The sequence below is a fragment of the Podarcis cretensis genome, assembly GCF_951804945.1.
Source record: "Podarcis cretensis genome assembly, chromosome: 4".
Taxonomy (NCBI): Eukaryota; Metazoa; Chordata; class Lepidosauria; order Squamata; family Lacertidae; genus Podarcis; species Podarcis cretensis.
Window position 1 is genome coordinate 59562940 of NC_137173.1, and position 21243 is coordinate 59584182.

The 21243-nt window shown below is 39.5% G+C and overlaps 2 protein-coding genes across 2 annotated transcripts in view; one reads left to right on the top strand and one right to left on the bottom strand.

Moving 5' to 3' along the window:
* Positions 1-67: 67 nt before the first annotated feature.
* Positions 68-6019, top strand: RPL8 (ribosomal protein L8). The gene is made up of 6 exons (XM_079974538.1): positions 68-87; positions 1010-1154; positions 2232-2373; positions 2511-2729; positions 5014-5129; positions 5800-6019. The coding sequence occupies exons 2-6, from the start codon at positions 1017-1019 to the stop codon at positions 5956-5958; spliced, it is 774 nt and encodes a 257-aa protein (XP_079830664.1). The 5' UTR covers positions 68-87; positions 1010-1016; the 3' UTR covers positions 5959-6019.
* Positions 6020-15875: 9856 nt separating this feature from the next.
* USP9X (ubiquitin specific peptidase 9 X-linked) overlaps positions 15876-21243 on the bottom strand; it is a 71702-nt gene continuing 66334 nt past the window's right edge. Inside the window, exons 42-45 of the mRNA XM_079974476.1 lie at positions 20880-21036; positions 19976-20188; positions 18987-19082; positions 15876-17640 (exon numbers count right to left, since the gene is read on the bottom strand). Coding sequence (XP_079830602.1) covers positions 17506-17640; positions 18987-19082; positions 19976-20188; positions 20880-21036 — 601 coding nt within the window. The 3' untranslated portion in view covers positions 15876-17505. The remainder of the gene's footprint in view (positions 17641-18986; positions 19083-19975; positions 20189-20879; positions 21037-21243) is intronic.

Here is a 21243-nt window from a genome sequence, read left to right on the forward strand (position 1 = left end):
ACCTGCCGCTCGCCGTCCAGGCCGGAAGGACTTGGTGGCGCCGTGACCTCCGGAGCTTCCTTCTTTCCGAGCCAAGCCCCGGCTGAGGTAAGACACGAAACAGGCCTCGGGAGTGTATCCGTGTCCATCGGGGCCGCGGCGGCACCCCGCCGACCATTTATGGCCGGCATCGGCCTCCGCTTCCCCTGGCCGGTTTCGCGGGCGGGGAACATTTCGCGCGTCTCTTCGTGCGGCTCCCATGAACGATTCTCTTCCCGCTGCCGGGCGAGCCTGGATTTTCCTTTGGCTGCCGAGGCCACGAGCAGCGGAGAATGGGCTCCGACGGGAGACCGAGCTCGAGGGGAACAGGAGGAGGGGGATATTTTTGTGCTCGTGATTTTGTGTTTTAAAAAACGTCTGTAAGGGCAGCCATTCTCCAGGGCGATCCCTCAGAACAGAATAACATTGTTAGAGGATTCTTAAGATATACGAAACTCCTGCTGTCGCAAATATTTTTCTTCTACGTACTCCGTTTTATCAAAGGCCCTGTTGCATTTTTTAAATAAGCTAACTTTCAGATTGCAAGTCTTTATGCTTAGGTCCATATACCAAGAATAACTTTTTGGTGCAGAAAGCAGTATGAGTTGCAAACATTTTCATTGAAAAACTTTCAAAGTAATATAAAAACATTGGGGTATATGTTTGTGTGTGTTTAACCTATACTGTGCTATGTGAGACCATGACTATAGAGGAGAAAGTAAGTTCCTATACAAAAAAGCTGCACTCTCAAACTTTGGCATTTGAGAGGGCTTTGAGAAATCATAAATAGTGCATTACATTGATAGGAACACTGTGCGTGAGATCCAGAAATACAGTTAAAATACTTGTGATATAGAAAACAAGCACGCTAGATACTGAAAGTGTTTTAAACTAAAAGATGGGTGGGATAGAGACCCATACTAAATAATCTTTCTACACTAGAGACAGCTGCATTTTCTAAATAAGCATGCTAATAACTATTTATTTTCAGGTTCACAATGGGCCGTGTAATCAGAGGTCAAAGAAAAGGAGCGGGGTCAGTGTTCAGAGCCCATGTGAAGCACAGGAAAGGCGCAGCAAAGCTGAGAGCTGTAGACTTTGCTGAAAGGCATGGCTATATCAAAGGCATTGTAAAGGCAAGTACCAAATTGTGGGGATGTTCTGTTTCTATTCTTGTAACTTAAGTTTTAAGAAATCTGAATCCCTTTTCCCCTAACAAGAGTAGTTATTAGCAGTTTATACAGTCAAGAGAACTAGTACAGGCAGTATTATTTTGTTATGCATACTTTTGTGAAATTCTAAAGTACAAAATTTCTGAAATGATTTGATGTTTTTAAGATTGACACAGTATGCATTAAGGGTTTTTAATACGATGCATGTTTATATTTGTATTTTATCATCTTGATGAATCTGGTAGTATGTTGAATGTGGGTTATGTAAATATTAACATCTACATGAAACCACTGTCAGCAGTGTGCAGATGATACTGTCTTGTTTCCATTTAATAATACCATGGAGGCTATTGAAATCAGTGTCTGGAGGCAGTCTAGGGGGCAGTGAGGGCAAACAAGTTGAGGTTGAGACCCAGACAAGACTTGAGGTACTGACTGTGGGTAAGGAAATAAACTGCATCATAACATGGTTTATAACTTATCTTGGATGGGGAATTCTGCAGTGGCCCCCATATCTCCAAACTCACGTCAGTAACCTGTGCTCTGGCATGTTCCAACATTGCAGGTCTTAAGGAAAATCCTAAAGTCACACTTATTTTATATTGCTATTCTCTTAATGGTTTTGTTCTGCTGATGGTTGATAGCAATAGAAAAACGAGATGGTAGGGAAGAAGGTAAGTGCATACCAATAAGGCAGTTCTGAAAAATATTTAAGCTTGCTTAAGAGCAAGACAACTATAGGCTTCCATTTAAAAGGCAATGGCAGAGTTGAAAAGCACTGAGGCTAAGGGACAAAGCTTTTGATTGATTTAGGGGAGGATTGCCTTTATTCCAACTCGGCCATTCCCAAATGGAAAATATGTGGAAATGAGGCAGCTCATAAGTTATGTAGATATGTAATATTACCTAGTAGGGCTCAGCAGTTATCTCAAATGCCTGGCCTTTTGATCTGGAAAGTGCATGTAATTCACTGAGTATATTGGCAGTGTTGCTGGCTATCTGAAATTATAAGATTCTTAAACTGTATTTATATTTCAATAGGATATAATTCACGATCCTGGTCGAGGAGCTCCTCTTGCCAAGGTTGTTTTCCGTGATCCGTACAGGTTTAAGAAACGAACAGAATTGTTCATTGCAGCCGAGGGCATTCATACTGGACAGTTTGTTTACTGTGGCAAGAAAGGTGAGTAAAGACAATAAACAGTTGTGCATATTTTTGGAAATAGTTAGGTAACTTGAAAATGTAGATTTCAAGAGAGGTGGCACATTAGAGTGATACTGCAGCTCTAAAAATGTTTTTCATGTGTACAAATCTTTTAGCTCAGCTCAACATTGGCAATGTCCTGCCCGTTGGTACTATGCCAGAAGGCACTATTGTCTGCTGTCTTGAAGAGAAGCCAGGTGATCGTGGTAAACTGGCCCGTGCTTCTGGGAACTATGCCACAGTTATCTCCCACAATCCTGAAACCAAAAAAACCAGAGTGAAGCTGCCTTCTGGGTCCAAGAAGGTGATCTCCTCTGCAAACAGAGCAGTTGTTGGTAAGTGTTGCCTCATATATATGCTAGGTTTTATGCCTCATAACCTGAAGTGTTTGTAGTTTTAGGACACTGCAGTACTTGCAGAATCTGGATTGTAGGGGTGTTCTGGCACTTCCAACTAATAACACTTCAAAAAAGGTCTTAACATGGAGGAGGTTTTCTGCAAAACTCAAACGAATTGGCTATTTACTACAACAGCAATCCATGATATCCCCATTTTACTAACTTTCTTATACTAATTTAAGGCCTGTAGTGAAAGAGAAGAACATGACCATGACTGATTATTTGGAGCTTAAGATTTTCCAACTGTCTAGTCAAGCAAATTCATTTGGAAGTCTTTGATGTTCTTTATTGAATAATTGTGACTTTGAGTTGGCAGCTGGGTGTCTTAAAAGAGAAATTTTTTAGCATATATTATTTTGCATTGAGTCTGACCTCTTTAGTCTCTGTTGACAGCAGAATGGCATTGTTGTTAGACAATGGGCATATTGCATTGCAAGAATGAGAAGGTGATTGAGCCCCTGAAATTGTTGCATTCTTATTGGTGTCTTGGTATTTGTCACTATAGCTGCTTGTAAGCACTTAAGAAATTAGAATCCAGTGTTTAAAAATGACATTGCACAAAATGTGTTCTGTGTCATTATTTAATACTGTGTTGCTACAGCAGTGGTCACCAACCTCTTTTTTTTTTTTGCCCTGGGCACATTTGGAATTTTTTTAAAAAATGTTTTACTGCAAATTATCCAAATATACAATAATGAAGAAATATACAGAAAAAGGAAAGTGTATAACTAATAACAATCATAGCAGCATAAATATAATACAGCTACAAGTAATCACATAATATTCCACTTTTAGCTTTTGTTTGTGGATTACACAAATTTGGAATTTTGAGAGTGCCATGGACATTACTCCCTCTGGTCACTTTTTTCCTGCCCACCCAAAAAGCAAACATAGACAAACTTTCACTTTTCCAGGTGGTCTGGATAAAATCATTCAGCAGAATTAAAACAGATCCTCTTGAATCTGCATGGTTTTACATGGTTCCCCCCCTCCCCAAAAAAAAGCATTGTCAAATTTTAGCTTAAATAGGTAGATTTCACAGAACCATTGCTTGCCAGCACCGGGAAATCATTGATCCATGGCATGAATCATGATTTTTACATAGTACGACAACAGAATCACAGAATACATCTGTGATCTGGTTATGTGTGGATACATAATGGTTTTGATGGAGTCCCTATAAACAGTGGGGTTCTGTGTTTTGGATCCATGTTTCTGCACCATGGTGACAGTAGAAAGTACCAGATGTGATGTTCATTCAATGGAGACTGATGCGGTATGTGATCACATGGTGGTAAGAGAACCTGTGGGAAAAACTTTTAATTTCAAGACATTTACATTCACTCAAGTTTCTCAATTCATTGTCTTCGGACTTCACTTGTCAGTCTTATTTTCCTTCCCCCAGGCTAGATTGCTTCACTTTCCCTACTTATCCTCACAAGTCACTCTGCTTTCTGATCAGGGGCCAATCTGAGCCTTAGAATGCATAGTGCTGAAAGAGCGATTGGGAAAGGTCCTCCCACTTCCTCCTTTAGCCTTGATGTGGGAGGTGGTGGCTGTGAACTGTTCTGAGATCTATGGGTATAGGGTATATATATTAGGGTATAGGGTATAGGTATATATATTATTTGTATATATACAAATAATAATTGCCAGCCCTACCACCTTATGATGGAGTCTAAGAGACTTGTGGGCAGCCTCAAGGGCACACATTAGCATCCTCAGTGCTGCAGTCTCATTTAGAAGTCTGATTACAGTACTAAATATGGAAGGTTCAAATATTTTTACCAAAGTGAACTGTGAGACAATATGAAAGCATTTCCCAGAAGCAAAGCAAATGGAAAGTTTCAAATAAATAATTTGCTAAGCATTGTCTATTGCTACTATTAGTGCTCAGCACTTGGAAGACCTACAAAGAGCATAACTAGCCATGTTTAATGGGAACAGTTAAAGCACTAATACAGTGGTACCTCAGGTTAAGTACTTAATTCGTTCCGGAGGTCCGTTCTTAACCTGAAACTGTTCTTAACCTGAAGCACCACTTTAGCTAACGGGGCCTCCTGCTGCTGCTGCGCCGCCTGAGCACAATTTCTGTTCTTAACCTGAAGCACTATTTCTGGGTTAGCGGAGTCTGTAACCTGAAGCGTATGTAACCCGAGGTACCACTGTACTGTTTTTGGAAAATAGTAACAGGGAAAATCTCTTGCAAAAAATCTTCCAGGTATTGTTGCTGGTGGTGGTCGTATTGACAAACCTATCTTGAAAGCTGGACGGGCTTACCACAAATACAAGGCAAAGAGAAACTGCTGGCCACGTGTCCGTGGTGTAGCTATGAATGTAAGTCTTTCTTACACCTGCTTCCTCTGGCTACTTAACCTACTACCTTGATACACTGATGGTGGTTCACTGTTTTAAGATGTAATCTATTTTAGTGACATTAGACAAGAGGAAAATGGAATGCAGAGGTAGAAGAAATGTAATCAGACCTGGCTAGTGACTCCTTCATAGTATGGAGAATACAGTTCCACAAAAGACAGGAACCAACAGGTAGCTGGTTCCAACAGAGATACGGGATTGGACTGGTTCCTCCTGCAGATGAAGCCAGATAAAATGGCTGCTAATGGAGATAGTGCTAATATGACCTAAGTGTCCATCCAAGTTTTATTTACAACCATTACATTAATAAAGCAAGCTAAGTTTTAAGGCTTGTAATTCAATATATATCTGTAGTGGCACTGTCCCCATAACGAATGTAAAAAAAAAAAATCAGCATTCAGCTCAAAGCTAAAACAAGCTAAGTTGTTAAATCAACAGCAGAATGTATCACCTTCACTTCGTAGCATTTCCTGAAGGTCATCAAATCACGCCTTTGATCTAAGCAAACTATGCAGATGGAGCTTAGTCATAAACTTTGTTGCTGGTTTCTCCCCCCCCCTTTTTTTTTTTTTGTATTGGAAATAATTTCCTGCCTTATTTTTTTACTCTGGTTGCTGCTTTTCTTTCATAGCCTGTTGAACATCCCTTTGGTGGTGGTAACCATCAGCACATTGGTAAGCCTTCAACCATCCGGAGAGATGCTCCAGCTGGTCGCAAGGTTGGTCTCATTGCGGCCCGTCGTACTGGCAGACTGCGTGGAACAAAGACCGTGCAGGAGAAGGAGAACTAAATATTCAGTTCAATATATTCATAAAGAAATAAATGCCACCTTTTGTTCAAAACTGGTACAATGTGTGTGAGAGGCATTTTCTTTTTAGTTTTAACAGTTTGTCTAAACATTTTATACATGTGTAAATGGTCCTGAAATTTTAACCACCTTATAAAGGAACTGTTTTAGATTGTGTATGAAGTTGTCTAGACAGATCAAGTATCTGGTAGACCAGTTTGAGAACAAGAAGCAGGACTTTGGGCCTTTTGTCTGATCCAGCAGGTCTCTTGTGCTCTTTCATCAAGCTTCAGGAAGGCAAGACCTCAAACTTGGTTCTTAGTACATAATGCAACATTCTTACACTTTGCTATATAACAAAGACATGTCAAATGGGAGTAGAAAGAGAGTGATATGCTTAGATTAATGGCAAAATAGAATCCTTTAAACAGTTCCATAATGCTGAACAAAATGTTAGGTATGTTTAAGGCACTTATAATGTTCTGCTTGTGTAATAGGACCTTCCTCTCCCCTTTGCTCCCTGGCACACTATAAATTTCTCCAGAGGGTTGGGGGTACACACAAGTGGAAGAAGTCCTGTTGCATGAGCAGAACGGTTTGCAGTGTTGGATACAAAAGCCCAGTTTTGTCTTAAAGAAGCCTATTTAATAAGGACCAAACTATGCAGCTGCACCCAAGGGTCTTTTGGCAAACTTGGGAGGGAGGGTACATCTCCCTCCAAAAGCCGTTTGACATGGTCAGCTGTTCAAGGAAAGAGGGATAGTCCAAGCAGCCCATATCCAAATAGTGGAGAGATGTTTTGATGGTACATCAGTTTCCCTAGAATGTCATTTTGGGCTGCTTGGAACATGGCTCAAATGACTGCATCCAGAGTTAAGGATACTGCTTATACAATATATTTTCCAGCTTCCCCTCCTTTTTTCTTGTGACGGCTCTCACAGCAGCAGCACAACATGAGAAAGATTGCTACAGCAGGTGGAAGTAGAAGTTCCTGCTTTCCATTTAATGAAAAGACTGAAGTGAACTCCTGTTCTGTAGTCTGCTTTGCCCCATACCATGTAAATAGCATAAGGATTTATCGATGCCCTAAGTACATTGTGCAAATATAGAGAAAACAAGTTTCAATATTTAGTAGATGGAATAGTTTTCAGAGGATCACGGATAAAAAAAGCAACGCTGTGAGAGCATACATTTTCTAGACACTTAACAGACTTCTTGCTTTGCATAATGTTATCACGAGCATGCTGTATTTTGCTGATAAACGAGGTGGAGGGAAGGCTGCTTTCACAAAAGGAAATCGAAGCATGTAAGAAATATACACAAGTGCTGCTAACTGGAAAACAGAAATTGGAATATTTTTGAAGCTGGGCTAATGATATGTACTCTTAATGGTGTCACAGGCAGCAGAGTTTTCTCATCTCCTTTCAAGAACTATATAGCTTAACAAACCTTTAGAATACACATGGTAGAGAGCACACTATCTGAAAATAACAGGCAGCTGCCTTACGTATGTGTGGAGCAAATCTGTGTGAGCACAAATTGCTTTAAAGAGCAACCCAGTAAATCTCAGAAGCAGGTGTGGATTTTCCTAGATGTACAGCAATTGGAAAACTACTGCTTGCATTTGTAAGTGCATGGCTACCGGGGGGGGGGGCGGAGCTGTGGTCTGCTGGCCTATAATTTACACATCCTTTACCACTGGATCTGTTGGTTGGGGTTGAATAAAGTTGTAAGTCCACAGCAACCCTTTAGAAAAACAGTGATGTAACTCTTAGTGAAGAACAATCTCTTGAAAGGAATCATTGAGCTAAGAATGAGGATTGCTTAATTAAAAGTAAACTAGCAATGCAGAAAAAGTCAACACGTTGACTATATAGTTTGAAAACTGCTACTAGGTGCAGCTAGACACTAATCCTATCAGTTACTTGTGATTTTAGTATTGTCCAATATTCAATATACACATAATACATGTATGCGAATAAAAAGGAATTAAAATATTTTTGGGGATGTCCTGCTGACAGCCTGAAAGCTGTAGAGCTCTCAAAAATGTTAGTCTTGGCCAGACTTGTAACCCATGAAAAATTATAAACTCTTAACTCTATGAAAAGGTAAGTAGCATGCAGCAATAGATTACAGATTAACAATACCGGTGCAACCTAGAAGAATATGATTTTCACCATATGTAGGACACTTGAGACAGCCTACAGGTGTACAATGGTACCTCGGGTTAAGAACTTAATTTGTTCCGGAGGTCTGTTCTTAACCTGAGGTACCACTTTAGCTAATGGGGCCTCCCGCTGCTGCCGCCACTGCACGATTTCTGTTCTCATCCTGAAGCAAAGTTCTTAACTCAAGGTACTATTTCTGGGTTAGCAGAGTCTGTAACCCGAGGTACCACTGTATGATTGTTCGCTGCAACAAGTAGGCTATAGTCAAACTGTTCTTGTGTTAGAATAGCAGCGCAGAGTGGTATACTGGTCATGCATGTTGCTACAAGGGTCCAGTGATGTGTTGCTCTGTCCAGCATATGAACATTGGAGAGAAAACTAAAATTACAGGGACCAAAATTATTTCACAGAATTAACCAACCAGGAAAAATCCTGAAAAGATAGTAACAAAGTAACTCATTCCTAAAACATTGCTTTCCAATAAAAAGGGCTACTTTCAATCATGAGGCACAAAGCATTCTAGAGGAGAAAGTTAAGAAACTGCAAATAGTTTCTACAGCAAGTAGTAGTTTCTACTACTCTCCTTAGTGTGATAGTACATGCAATCTTTCATTTATATTGAAGTATATTGTTGAAAGGACGCGGGTGGCACGGTGGTCTAAACCAGAGCCTAGGGCTTGCCGATCAGTAGGTCGGTGGTTCAAATCCCCGTGACGGGGTGAGCTCCCGTTGTTCGGTCCCAGCTCCTGCCCATCTAGCAGTTCGAAAGCACGTCAAAGTGCAAGTAGATAAATAGTTACCGCTCCAGCGGGTAGGTAAACACCATTTCTGTGCGCTGCTCTGGTTTGCCAGAAGCGGTTTAGTCATGCTGGCCACATGACCCAGAAGGTATCTGCGGACAAACGCAGGCTCCCTTGCCTATAGAGTGAGATGAGTGTGTAACCCCAGAGTTGTCAGGGGTACCTTTACCTGTACACTTGAAAGCACACTTTGAAGTAAACCACAATAAATTGAAACCAAATTTCCAGCATTCCTGTAGATCAGTGAAAAGCATAAAGCTCAACTGCATTAAAGTAGCTAGACATCAATGTACATAATAAATGAACTTTCCCCTTAAACATAAGACTAATCTTGCAAGTTAGTACTGTACTACAGTTTCAGAAAGTGCTGAACTAGAAACCATCTACAGTATGTCTTGCAAACCAAAACTTCTGTATAAAAATGGCAGTTACACAGAGTTTCTAAGTTTTCATATTCCCCATAGATCTATGTTGAATTTAAAATTATGAATTTCTGAAAACTTTAAATTTAGTTCAAATGCAAAATAGTAGTTGACGCTCGTGGTGACGTAAAGTGTTATTTGAATATACTTGCAGGGGGCGGGTGATGGTGAAGCAGAGATATACTAAAAGCTATTAAGTATTTCAGAATAGGCTTACACATTGAAATAGCTGCTCCACCACCACAATGTACAGTTTTTGTAAGTTTGTAACATGCAAGAAAGTCAGTATTAGTCTAGTAAAAGGCCTGTCTATTGTCTTTCCCCCTAATGCTTGCTTGTGGTAATGGCGACTCTCAATTGTAATTAATGCTTAGAAATACTCAAAATACAATTGAAAGTGGGCTGCAGCGGAATCAAAGTAACATAGCCAAAACAAATGCTTATTAGAAATGAAAAATGTGTCAGTAGCATTTACAATAATATATCCAAAAATAGAATTCCTATAGAGGTGGTGACAGAATTGTGGGTTAAGCTTAGCTCATTTATCTCTAGACAGAGAAAAATACTTCCCATAGCTGGAACAAATTTCTCAGTCCTAATAGGACTAACAGGAAACTCATGGTAAATTGGCCATGTAAATTTTGACACTAGTCACACTCAGAATAAGACTCATGGAAATCAATGGACAAAGTGCACTGATTTCAACAGATCTACCCCAAGCATGATTTACAGAGAAATCCAAGCCCCTAATCTGCTATAGTGGAAGGAGTTTGGGTGGTGCAAAGGTATCCCTCTGCCCAGCCCCGCAGGCAAGAACCACCTTGCACCACCCAGCAGCCTCTCCCGTTGGTAGTCAGCAGGAAGCCCTGAAATGGGGTGTTGTGGGGGAAAGCCAGCACTGGATCTACTGGATGGCATTGGCTCATTTTAGGCCTTTGTTGCACTGGGAGCATTTCCCCTCTACTCTGGCTGGGACAAGTTCTGGGGCTGTGCTGTTCCATCAAGCCCTGCCATTGCTGGCCAGAGCATATGGTTGCGCACTAAGCTGGATATTAGCCTATGAAGGGCCAGTGTGTTAAGTGACAGCAGTCTTAACAGATGAAACAAGGACTACCAAAATTGTTAAATTGGGGGAAGTATATGCGAACTTTTCCTCTTCCCAACTAGACTCTTTCTGCCTTGATCACTCATGTCAACATAATACAGGAATCAGCATTTGGTTCTGAAAGGTGCTGCCAGCCTACAGTTACCACCCTAAGAGGTAAAGTATCTCTGGAAGAAATGCCATTTGTGGCAACAGAACTGGCTAGCAGCCACTTAATGGGGTAGGAATTGAAACTTAACCCGCTTACTCCTGTGTGAAACTGATCTCGCAGGGGAATTAATTGCTGAGCAAGGACCTAAAATGTAAGATAGCAAGAGCCCTGCTGCATGAGACCAAAGGCCTATCTAGTGCAGGTTCCCATTTCTCTGTGGTCAACCAGATGCCTATAGGATGCCGACAATTAGGTCATGAATGCAACAGCACTCTCCTGCTCTTACCAGCATCCAATCTTCAGAGGAATACCAGCTCTGTGTGCTCACACCACCATTAAAGCACATTCTAAGCACATGGTTTCTCAAAGGGTTTGGAGCACTGTCGTTTACCCCACAGTTACAATTTCCAGCAACCCTTAACAAACTACAGTGCCCAGAATTCTTTAAAAGGGGAAAGGTACTTTAAAAATATAGTGCGGACAGAACCCCAGGTCCTTGAAGTAACATATATTAGTCATTATTAGGAGATACGGGTGGACATTACCCATCTTGAATAAGGTTCCAAAATTATGAGGGAGAAAAACTTTGCTATGTACTTCCTTCACACTAAGCATAAATTTATATAACTCTCATCATCCCTGCTTATGTGCCTTTCTTTGAAAATGTTTAGTTCAAAACTTTCTTAGTTTTTAAGTCACCTAAACAATCTTCTATGCTGAAAACTAGAAGTTGATTTGTGAGATTCATACACTGAAGAAAGAAAAAATTAATAATTATGTACCGAGCAAGAAAGCAAGAACCAAGAACAAAATAAAAGTACATAATGAGGTGGCAAGTATAGGCAGAGGAATCAAATGTGGAGTAACACACACAGAACCTTTAGCACTGAAGGGAACTTGTTTTGAAGAACTGAGGTGCAGCAGGAATTAAACTGAAAAACTAGGAAGCTTACCCCAAGGAACAACCAATGCAATGGGAGGCACTTCAACAGAAAAACAGATTTTTTAAAACAGCTGTTCAAAGTAGTAAGTAGAAAAATATAGGTATGCCAGCCAATTTGATCCAATAATTAGTACAATACAATTCTGCAAATATATCAATTTCTTAGAGGAGGTTTGAAAATTAGGCAGTACCAGTTAGATATGAGAAAGTTTCCAATATAATCATCGTAGATAAGAGGAGATAAACCTTTGGCTGGCTTATCACATATGCTGCTTAATAAACTCCATAATCACTTCCAAAAATATGCTTGATACAACTAACAAACAATAGAAATACCACACATTAAAACATTATGCTCTATGTGTGAACAAGTCAGTTCTTGTGCTTGAGCAAATATACTTTCAGTCATGGGGATCACTGTTGGCTGTATAGCTGCTTGCCCAATGCCCAGACAGGAGTAACCCCAGGCATTTCTGCTGCCTATCTGTTGTTCACGCCAATGTATTTGCAAGGCAGGGAATGTGTGGAGCAAATGTGTGAAGTTGATAGAAAAACTGCTAATTGGAAGGTTAACACTTTGAATTAAGACAGAATAGTGCATTGCTAATGGTCAGTATCATATATTGACAAGACACATAAGAACACCACATTCCAAAAAGAATTATTTCTCTGAAGGATAACAGCTAACTTTTGTATATAACTTTCAAGCATTCAAAGTGCTTCAAACATAATCTAGCTGTAATCCTTACAACACTAAGCCAAATCAGTTTTATTATCCAACCCATTACAAAATTATGGGGACCTGAGGTTGAGAGTAGTTTACCTAGGGCAAAGGCAGATTTAGGGGAGCACAACTGGTTTGGCTTCACTGGGTGTGGCACTTTAGGGGCGCCACAGGGAACTCCACAACTATGATTTAGAACGGAGTGCAAGAGGCAGTTGCGTGTGCTGAATTTTGGCATCACACATGGCGCTGCTGAAATTCTGAGACCCAAAAGTCTGCCTAGTGAGTAAACGGCAGAGGTGAATTTGCAACTAGGAACGTCCTGATTTGTAGTTAAAATCTCTTAAGCCACTGCAGTATTCTAGCACTATTTAAGCACCATCTTTTTAACTCGCCCTGTGATTTACCTGAGTGCTCCTGCTTCTGCAGTATTTGCTGTTAAGCATGCAGGAATTCACTATGGTTTAAAGCCACAGCAGTACAGAATTTTTGCCACAAGGGGATTTTGATAATCTGAGCAAAATCATGCAATTCATTAAGTCAAACCGCCTTCATAGGCCAGCACAGATGATATGCCGCAAAAAGCTTCAGGTAATCTACAACTTCGGCTGTAATGAGGTTCTTTCACAGTTAACACAGATAAAGCCCAGCTGCAGTTCTACAATATAGCAAGTAAATCCTTTGGAATTTAATATTTCACTGGACATCTGATAGCAAGCTACTCACAATGAGAAGATAGGAGAGGGAACAATGTTTGCACAAGCATCTAGTCACAAATAATTATTTTCCTTCCTGCTCATGCTGCATGCAGTTCTCAAAATTGAACAGAAAATTCTAGACACTAGTCAAGCTCCTCTTCCATGCTTAGTGTAAAATAAATTAAAGGAGCATATGGGCTTCATCCCATTTTAACTACCAATAGTTTAACACAATAAAATGCTTCCCTGTCCATTTAGGGCATTCAACGAATAAGGACTCAAGCAACAAGAGTCTCCTACTAGCCACAGGAAAATGGTAGAGACAAAAGATGGGTTCACACACGTTTATAGTATGTGATTAACACATGGCAGCTTATTTCCACGTGTGAATGGGCTTCCCTGAAAAGTACGGGCTGGATCCTAAGAATTGCTTGTGGAAGGAAAACAACAAAAGGGGATTGTCCTTCTCCCTACACTCTCCAACACTCTTTTCTGAGGGTTGGAGGGTCCTCCTTGAGTGGGTGGGCTATGGCACAGTGGGATGGGGAGATTGTCCCAACTCAGGCAGCAGAACCTCGTGCAAGTGCATCTTTGCTGAAGAAACTTCAAAATCTTGGGCAATTCTCCCCTTTCCCCTAGCTCCCAAGGTCATAACTCACCCAGGTTTTTCAACCCTCAGGAAAGGTGATTTGGAGATGTAGGAGGGAGAGCAGGGAGGTTCTTTTCTGCCCATTTCCTTTAATGAGTGGTTCCTAAGATCTACTAATCTACTGTAAATGAGGTGATGCATCTACAGTCATGATGAGCCGTTACTATGCCAACCACAGTATTCTGTTATCTTCCATAATCTCCATTCAAGAAGAGTGCTTGTCTCCCCCCCCCCCCCCGCCCAACTGCTTTTTTCCTATAACTTTCTCTAGCATCCTACATTTCCCTTTTTGGGAAGATCTGGGTTTTTTGTGTTTTTTAAAAATACATACTACCATAGTTTGCTTGAACAGAGAAAGAAAAACAAATGTAAATGTTTAGCCATATAACATTTGCTAGTGTTACCAGCATGTTTATGAATAATACAGAACTTTTTTTTGGGGGGGGGGGGGTTTCTCTTGAACAACTTATGAAAATTGTCCCAGGAAAGCTGCACTGAAATGCAAGAGAGGTATGAAGGAAACACTTAGGAAACGTCCTTCTAGAAAAGATGGACACCACAACAAATTAATATTTTGCATTCAGTTCAAAATGGAATTGCACTTTGCGATAATACCACTGTGGTGATGAACATTCGCTTCTATACAAATGTGTAGCTAAAGGGACAACAAATACTTATTCTACTCCCATCTCTTTACTTTCCTTTGTAACTTAGTAATGACATGACACCCAGAGTTTAATACACTGCCTGGAAAAGGTTTGCTAGTTACAACTTAAATCCAACTGGGAAGCAAATTTAATCATTATATTTGTGTTTCTAAAGCTAATTCTTTAAAATTCATGGTCCTTTTAAAAAGACATAACATGGCTTAAGAATCATGAGGTTTAAAATTCCATTTTGGATTCTTTTTATTTCTCTTTTGCTTTTTGAATCTTCAGTGGACACTGCAGACATACCACAACCACTAAAATCTATTAGTTTTTAAATGAAAACTGAGGCTCCCATTACTTTCAGCATTCAAAAGCTCCCCCAAAGTGACAATATGTAATGAAGACCCAGCAAGTTGGTAGCCATGCATACCTCCTTAACTAGAGTGATTTAGCAGCGCTAACAGAAAAACAGAATGTTAAAGTTTACTCACTGAAGTCAGTGGCAAAAATTCATTTGCACAAAGAACTGCTTCTGGTAAAGCAAAGGAAGCTATTTACACAAACACAGTCTGATACAAACACACTAAAAACTTTTCCTACGGGTGATCAGTTTCTATATATTTAATGTCAAATGATTAGGAAAAATGTAGGATTACTGTTGGATGGATTGCTTTTATGGAAGACAGGGATTTCCCATTAGCTGTTACAAACAAAAATTAGGATTCAATAATTAGCAGAAGAGTAAAATTAAACCTTTAGGCACTTTGAGGACTTGTTTTAATGTGTGCCATTCATATTGAGGTATTACATTACAGCTTTAAAGTGACTGCTGCCAAAACTCTGACAGAAGCATGCATTAATTATTATTCAGAACATTTTCACTTAAAATGAATAAATGAGACGTTTTGCCAAGAAGGAAGAAAATGATTTTTCAGGTTTCTGCTACACATTAATTTTAAAGAGGCAATAGTCTCAGGAGTCTCTCTTCCAGGGGGAAAAGATAACCCGCAATACCTCCTAAGTAGTTGTCTGAAAACTATCTCCAGGAGGGTTTTGTCATAGCCTTGTGAAAGTAAGTTTAAAAAAGAAAGAAAAAGTATTTTCACAATCACTTGACACTAATCATTTTTCCAAGGCCAAAGTAACAAGTTCCATGTTCCTGTATAGAAAGATAGTCTTTGAAAAAACATTTTTAACAATAATTACTGGTCTAAGGAAATATGAACTGTTGCAGCTCTAATACAAAACAGGCTAATATTTTGATTTAAGTCAACACTAAACATACCCACATACATGGGGAATGTTTCACTCAAACGTTGTCAACCAATCCAATTAACTGCTGTTAGAAACATAACAATTAACATGAATACTAGAGAAAATCTGGAAGGGTAAAGTGATCGCTGCTACATAGAATATTTAAAAATGGTTTAAGACTATCTCATTACACTAAATGCAAAAGAACGCACTTGTGAGTTTCTCACTTTGTTCAACTATAAATCCTCAGTTTGATAAGCAGCATTTTTGTATTAACTCAATTGTATAAAATACCTTCAAGCTTGTGCTCATTAAATATATATGTATATATAAAACATACAAAAAGTACAAGATAGTCACATTAAGAAACTATTACAGTTTTCCTTTTTTATTCTTGTCAAGGGTCAAATTTCTGTTCACCAATTCTCAATGCGACTTTAGTTCCAGAATTCGGTATAGTGCACAGAATTCAACTACCTGTGCAGTCTGTTTTAAAAAAACAAAAAACCACACACACACCACAGGACAAAAATGGTCTTCTTAAATCAAATTCTATTTGTGAATTCAGCAAAATAATTTCTATAAAATAAAACAGCAAATATTTAAATAGTATAGGGTGGGCTGTATCTGTTTTGCAGGGGTATTTGGTTTTTCGACAGATTCCAAAATAATTACACACATTCAAGTTACCAATTTTAATTTAAATACAGTATTTACTGATGTCTTCCTTGAAGTCCTTAAACAAATGTTTACTCTGGAATAGAGATACCTCAGTTTTGTATTTGACTAACCAGTAGTTTGTTTGTTTTTTTAATAATCAAACTCTGCTTCTAAGGTTTCGATTTCTCTTATCATGGACAAAGAGCTAAGATTCAATTCTTGTTTTCAAGTAGAATTGTGAATGAGCAGAAAACCAGCAAGTTAACTTGGTGCAGTGGCACTCACAAGTATTGTGTGATTTTGTTGACTTCCACTTCACTGCAATGCAGTAGAAAGGAAAGTGTTAGAAGTTTATCAAATAAGCTCTACCAAAGAAACAAAACAAGCACACCAAATACAGTCTATTATGCTCCAGGCATCCTGGCATAGCAAAAATTTGCATATTTGTTTTAAATCTTTTAATTTCCTATTACTGAAAACTAAGTGTTCTTTTATCCCACCCAGAGACAAAACTGTCAAACATCAGATGTGAGGAACATATGTGCAACTGAAAACCACCTGTTTGTCACATTGCCCAACCCTCCCCTCCCTGTTTTATATTCTAGGTGGCAGAAGAATAGGCTCTGAACAACACAGTTGTCACCCTGGGACAACTGTAATTTTTCTTTCCTCACTGGCTACACTAACCTGGTGTGAAGCCATGCTAAATGTTACAGCTTAACTATAGCTTCAAAGTGATTAACCTAATACCAGAATGAAAAAGGCAATGAAAAAAGACCTAGAAACAATGTTACATCACCAATTTTCCACATCAACCAAATAATTAAAAGGTTACCAGTCATTACGTTGCTCATAGTAAAATTGACTCCAGTGGCAAAGAATTAACATGAAACTATTTTTCTGGTTGACATGGAGAGGCTTACTTTTTGGGGGGAAAGAAGTTGATCCAACTGCTATTAGGCAGGCAACACTGGTTGTAGAGCGCAGCGGATATATCAAGAAATTAATTGTTGTAGATCTGTGAGTCTCATCAAGACAAAAAATGTTTCTTGCTTAAGAATTAACAGTCAAACATTAATATACTATATACACCTTTGCCATTTACACATTAGCATCAGGCCATTTATTACAAAACACTATACACTTTCCACTGCAGGCAGGTTATATATTGACAGCAAATTTCTGCAGATAAGACAGTGAATAGACTCTTCACTCCATGTTGATTAGGAATAGTTTTTCTAAATATTAGCCAGACACAGAGAAAAGTTGGACTGTAAGGCCTGGGTGCACAGTCTTGATGGGGCAAGTTAATTATGTGCATTTCCACTATTCTTTCGTCTGAGGCGGTGAAACCTCTTCACTGCCTTCATAATTTTCTTGTGCTCGTTGGCCAGTTCGCTGAGGGTTGTTCATATGATGTGCTGCTGGGCCTGTATATGGTTGTCCATGCACATGGTTATTCTGGAAGAGACAAAACACATGTTAAGAATTTCCCCAAAAAAGTAGCTCAGGGAACTGGGTAAGCAATAATTTATATTTTTAAATTACAACCAGAGAGCTACTCACACTTACCGCCAACTAAAAATAGAACAGATAAATTTGCACTGAAATTGAAAGGTCAAGGTTACAGTTAATTAATTCCAACTTCATGCAAAAGCTGAAGCTTTATGTGAAGGTCCTCATAGCAAATCTTCAGAAATGGAATGGTGGGGAGTAAAGTTTTAATTAGTACGCAGAAGCAGGAAGTGATAATTGTGAATGGCCTTTCTTCCAAAGGGACAGTATATTTCTTGTGTCAAACTTAATAAAATGACTTGAGGTGATTATCATCAAATATGTTTGTTTTAACTGTTAACACACCTAAACTGGCAGATGTAAAACATTCATGTACCTTTGTGTAATGTGAAGTTGGGTCAACTATGAACCTAAAATTGGACTTAAAATATAGCCATTGTGCATGTTAGGAGGTGAAAAAAGCCAGCTCTTGTGAGAAAGTGAAGACACCACACACTAACAAATAAGGGAGCTGGTGGTTACACGTGTTTCAACTTTGAGGAGATTGGGTCTATATCACTTACCAACTGCTCTGCTGAACACATCGATAAAGAAAGCAAGATGAAGGAAAATGAGCAGGAAAGGAAATTAACAGATTAAGGATATAGAATTAATTATTTTAGGAAAGGGAACAAATACTGGTTATGTATGACTTACAAAGGTAATGCAAGATAATTACAATTTTAGCTTTCTGGAGTTAGCACTATATTTACAAAGGCACTTAACTTTTAAGAGATATGCATACATGCAACTTAAGGTCACATGGTGTTATACATGAACTACAGCAGGGCAGAATCAGACTTCAATGCTTGTTCAGAAACTTCTATTAGCAGATCACTGTGTGCAAAACTTAAGTGAAATTTTAGGCATAGGTTGTTTTCTAAAGTGGTCTTCAAAGCATCAATGGACATGTCATATTGGGGGAATTTAGTTTTTCTCTGGATGCACCTGTGAGCTGATTCAAGTTGGCTTGCTGGCTCACAGAGAAAAAAGTTAGATAATTGTTCCCATATAATGGTTGTGTGTGAGGGCATTCACAAGATACTTAAAAAAACAAACAAAAAACCCCTGTCTGCTAATTACACTTTGCTGGAAGAGCCCCTCTACCTGAATCACACTCTATGATGTTCTTGTGAAAGTTATCCTTGTCCTAAAAGGAATAAAACTGGCAATAAGTTTTTTAAAAGCTGAAGCAAAAAGTTCAAAGGATACCAAAATGAATTGACATGTTTTAAAGATAATTCTCTGCTTACCTGTTGATACTGGGAACCAGGCGAATGGGGATACAATGGAGCATCTTCTGGTGGAGAGGACTCATGCTCATCAGGGGCATCTGGATCATCTGGTTCCTAAAAATGAAAATTGCCCATTAAAACAAAAAATTAAACCACTTTTCACATTTAAATTCCTTGCCCTTATTTTCTTCTGGCAATTGATTGGACCCAGAGAAATTCCTGCAGAATGTGTGGCTGGAAGCTGACTACCCTGCCGCTTCCATCACATCATTGCCCACTATCCCAGCCTCTTTGTGCCAGTGTGGTGTAGTGGTTAAGAGCGGTAGTCTCGTAATCTGGTGAACCGGGTTCGCGTCTCCGCTCCTCCACATGCAGCTGCTGGGTGACCTTGGGCCAGTCACACTTCTTGGAAGTCTCTCAGCCCCACTCACCTCACAGAGTGTTTGTTGTGGGGGAAGAGGGGAAAGGAGATTGTTAGCCGCTTTGAGACTCCTTAAAAAGGGAGTGAAAGGTGAGATATCAAATCCAAACTCTTCTTCTGAGGGTTAGGGCAACCCTGATATATGGCTGGCTATGACATGGAGCCTAAGGGAGGAACTCCAAAATAAAAATCTGGGCAGATTCTCCTGCCCCCAAATGAATCAGGATACCCAGACACTTGGAAGAAGCTCTTTTTAAGAAGGAACAAGAAGGAAATTCAGCTTCTCCCAACCCCTTCTGCAGGCACCTCTCTAAATCCTATGTAACAGCTATCAGAAGTAGATGCTGCTATATTAAGAATTACAGGTTTGGAGGCTGTGGCCAGAGGAGTGCTCAAACTCCCTTGCCTCTCACAGTGATAACAGGGGGCACTTGGTACAGTGGAGGGCTTAACTCCTGCCTACTTATGAGTTCCGAAGTCTCACTAAGCTAGAAACAACATATATTTCTATCAGGAATTTTATGAAACAAGTTGTTTGTCTTCCAAAGAATGCCAAAGCAACGTTAGTTGTAAATTCACTCCTTACCTCCTCTGGGCATAGCTCACAAGCTTTTGCAAGGGTCATTCTTGCACTGTGTGATCTCTCTAGGAAGTAGCCATTTGATGTTTCATTACTCTGGACCGGAGGAGACCAATTGTTATACGTATACTGTGGATTGCCAGTGTATGGCCTACGTTCAAGCTCATCTCCAAGCCACTCTACTGCCCAGGTCCACTTTCTCTTCAAATCTCCATTACTCTGAAAAGATGAAAAAAAAGCCATTCAATATTTTAAAATTACTTCTAAACACACCTCAGTCCAATGGAGCTTTTTAAATGGGGTGTATAGTTTCCCATTCATTACTCTTGGTTTTTGTAAAACAAAAAACCAAAGCAAACAAAAAATACTCTAGTAAGGTCCCTACAGTTCTATTTTGTCATAGATGCTTTAGTTGAGATACCTCCATTGCAGGGTGTTCGACTTGATAATCCCTTCCAATCCTACAATTCTGTTCTAATTTTATTTCTATGAGGGAATAGACATTTGCTCTTGGTGGTGTTTTTCCCAATTTATTTGGATAAAATATACAGTGGTACCTCAGGTTACATACGCTTCAGGTTACAGACTCCGCTAACCCAGAAATAGTGCTTCAGGTTAAGAACTTTGCTTCAGGATGAGAACAGAAATCGGGCTCCGGCGGCGCGGCAGCAGCAGGAGGCCCCATTAGCTAAAATGGTGCTTCAGGTTAAGAACAGTTTCAGGTTAAGTACGGACCTCCGGAACGAATTAAGTACGTAACCAGAGGTACCACTGTACAAGACCATGGCTTTATCTTAGTGACTCTGCAGAAAGAGTTCTATTATAACTAAACTTGGCTCAGTCCTGTCCCTCTCTTCGTAGCATTAGAAAAATAGAGAAAGTATTTTTTTTTTGAGATAAAAGTAATTACCTGTAAAATCTGGTAGGCTACTGGACAGTTGCTGAAAAGAGCTACCATACACTTTATACACTGGTAAGCCCTTTTCTGATAATGATTCTTAGAGCGTTGAATGGTATCAAATAGCCCATCCCGGTCATCTGGAATTCCTTTAAGTGCATTGTGAATCCTAAGAGAATCCCAAACACACCAAAAAGTCAGAATTTCACACATATAAACATGCATGTAAATGTCAGCATCATAAAGGGCTAGCATTAAAATGTTGCACAAGCTCAGACCCAGCAGATCCAGATAATCAGTGTCTGTACTTGCAAAACTGTGGGTGTAAGACACAATCTTAGGAGATGCGTGCTCCCTCTACTCATAACAAGATGGA

What these genes read in the sequence shown, in the direction of transcription:
- RPL8 (XM_079974538.1), top strand. Translation starts at nt 1,017, where the DNA reads ATGGGCCGTGTAATCAGAGGTCAAAGAAAAGGAGCGGGGTCAGTGTTC. An exon ending in TGTTTACTGTGGCAAGAAAG is followed by an intron (nt 2,374 to 2,510) that starts GTGAGTAAAGAC and finishes CAAATCTTTTAG; the next exon opens with CTCAGCTCAACATTGGCAAT. An exon ending in TGCAAACAGAGCAGTTGTTG is followed by an intron (nt 2,730 to 5,013) that starts GTAAGTGTTGCC and finishes AAAATCTTCCAG; the next exon opens with GTATTGTTGCTGGTGGTGGT.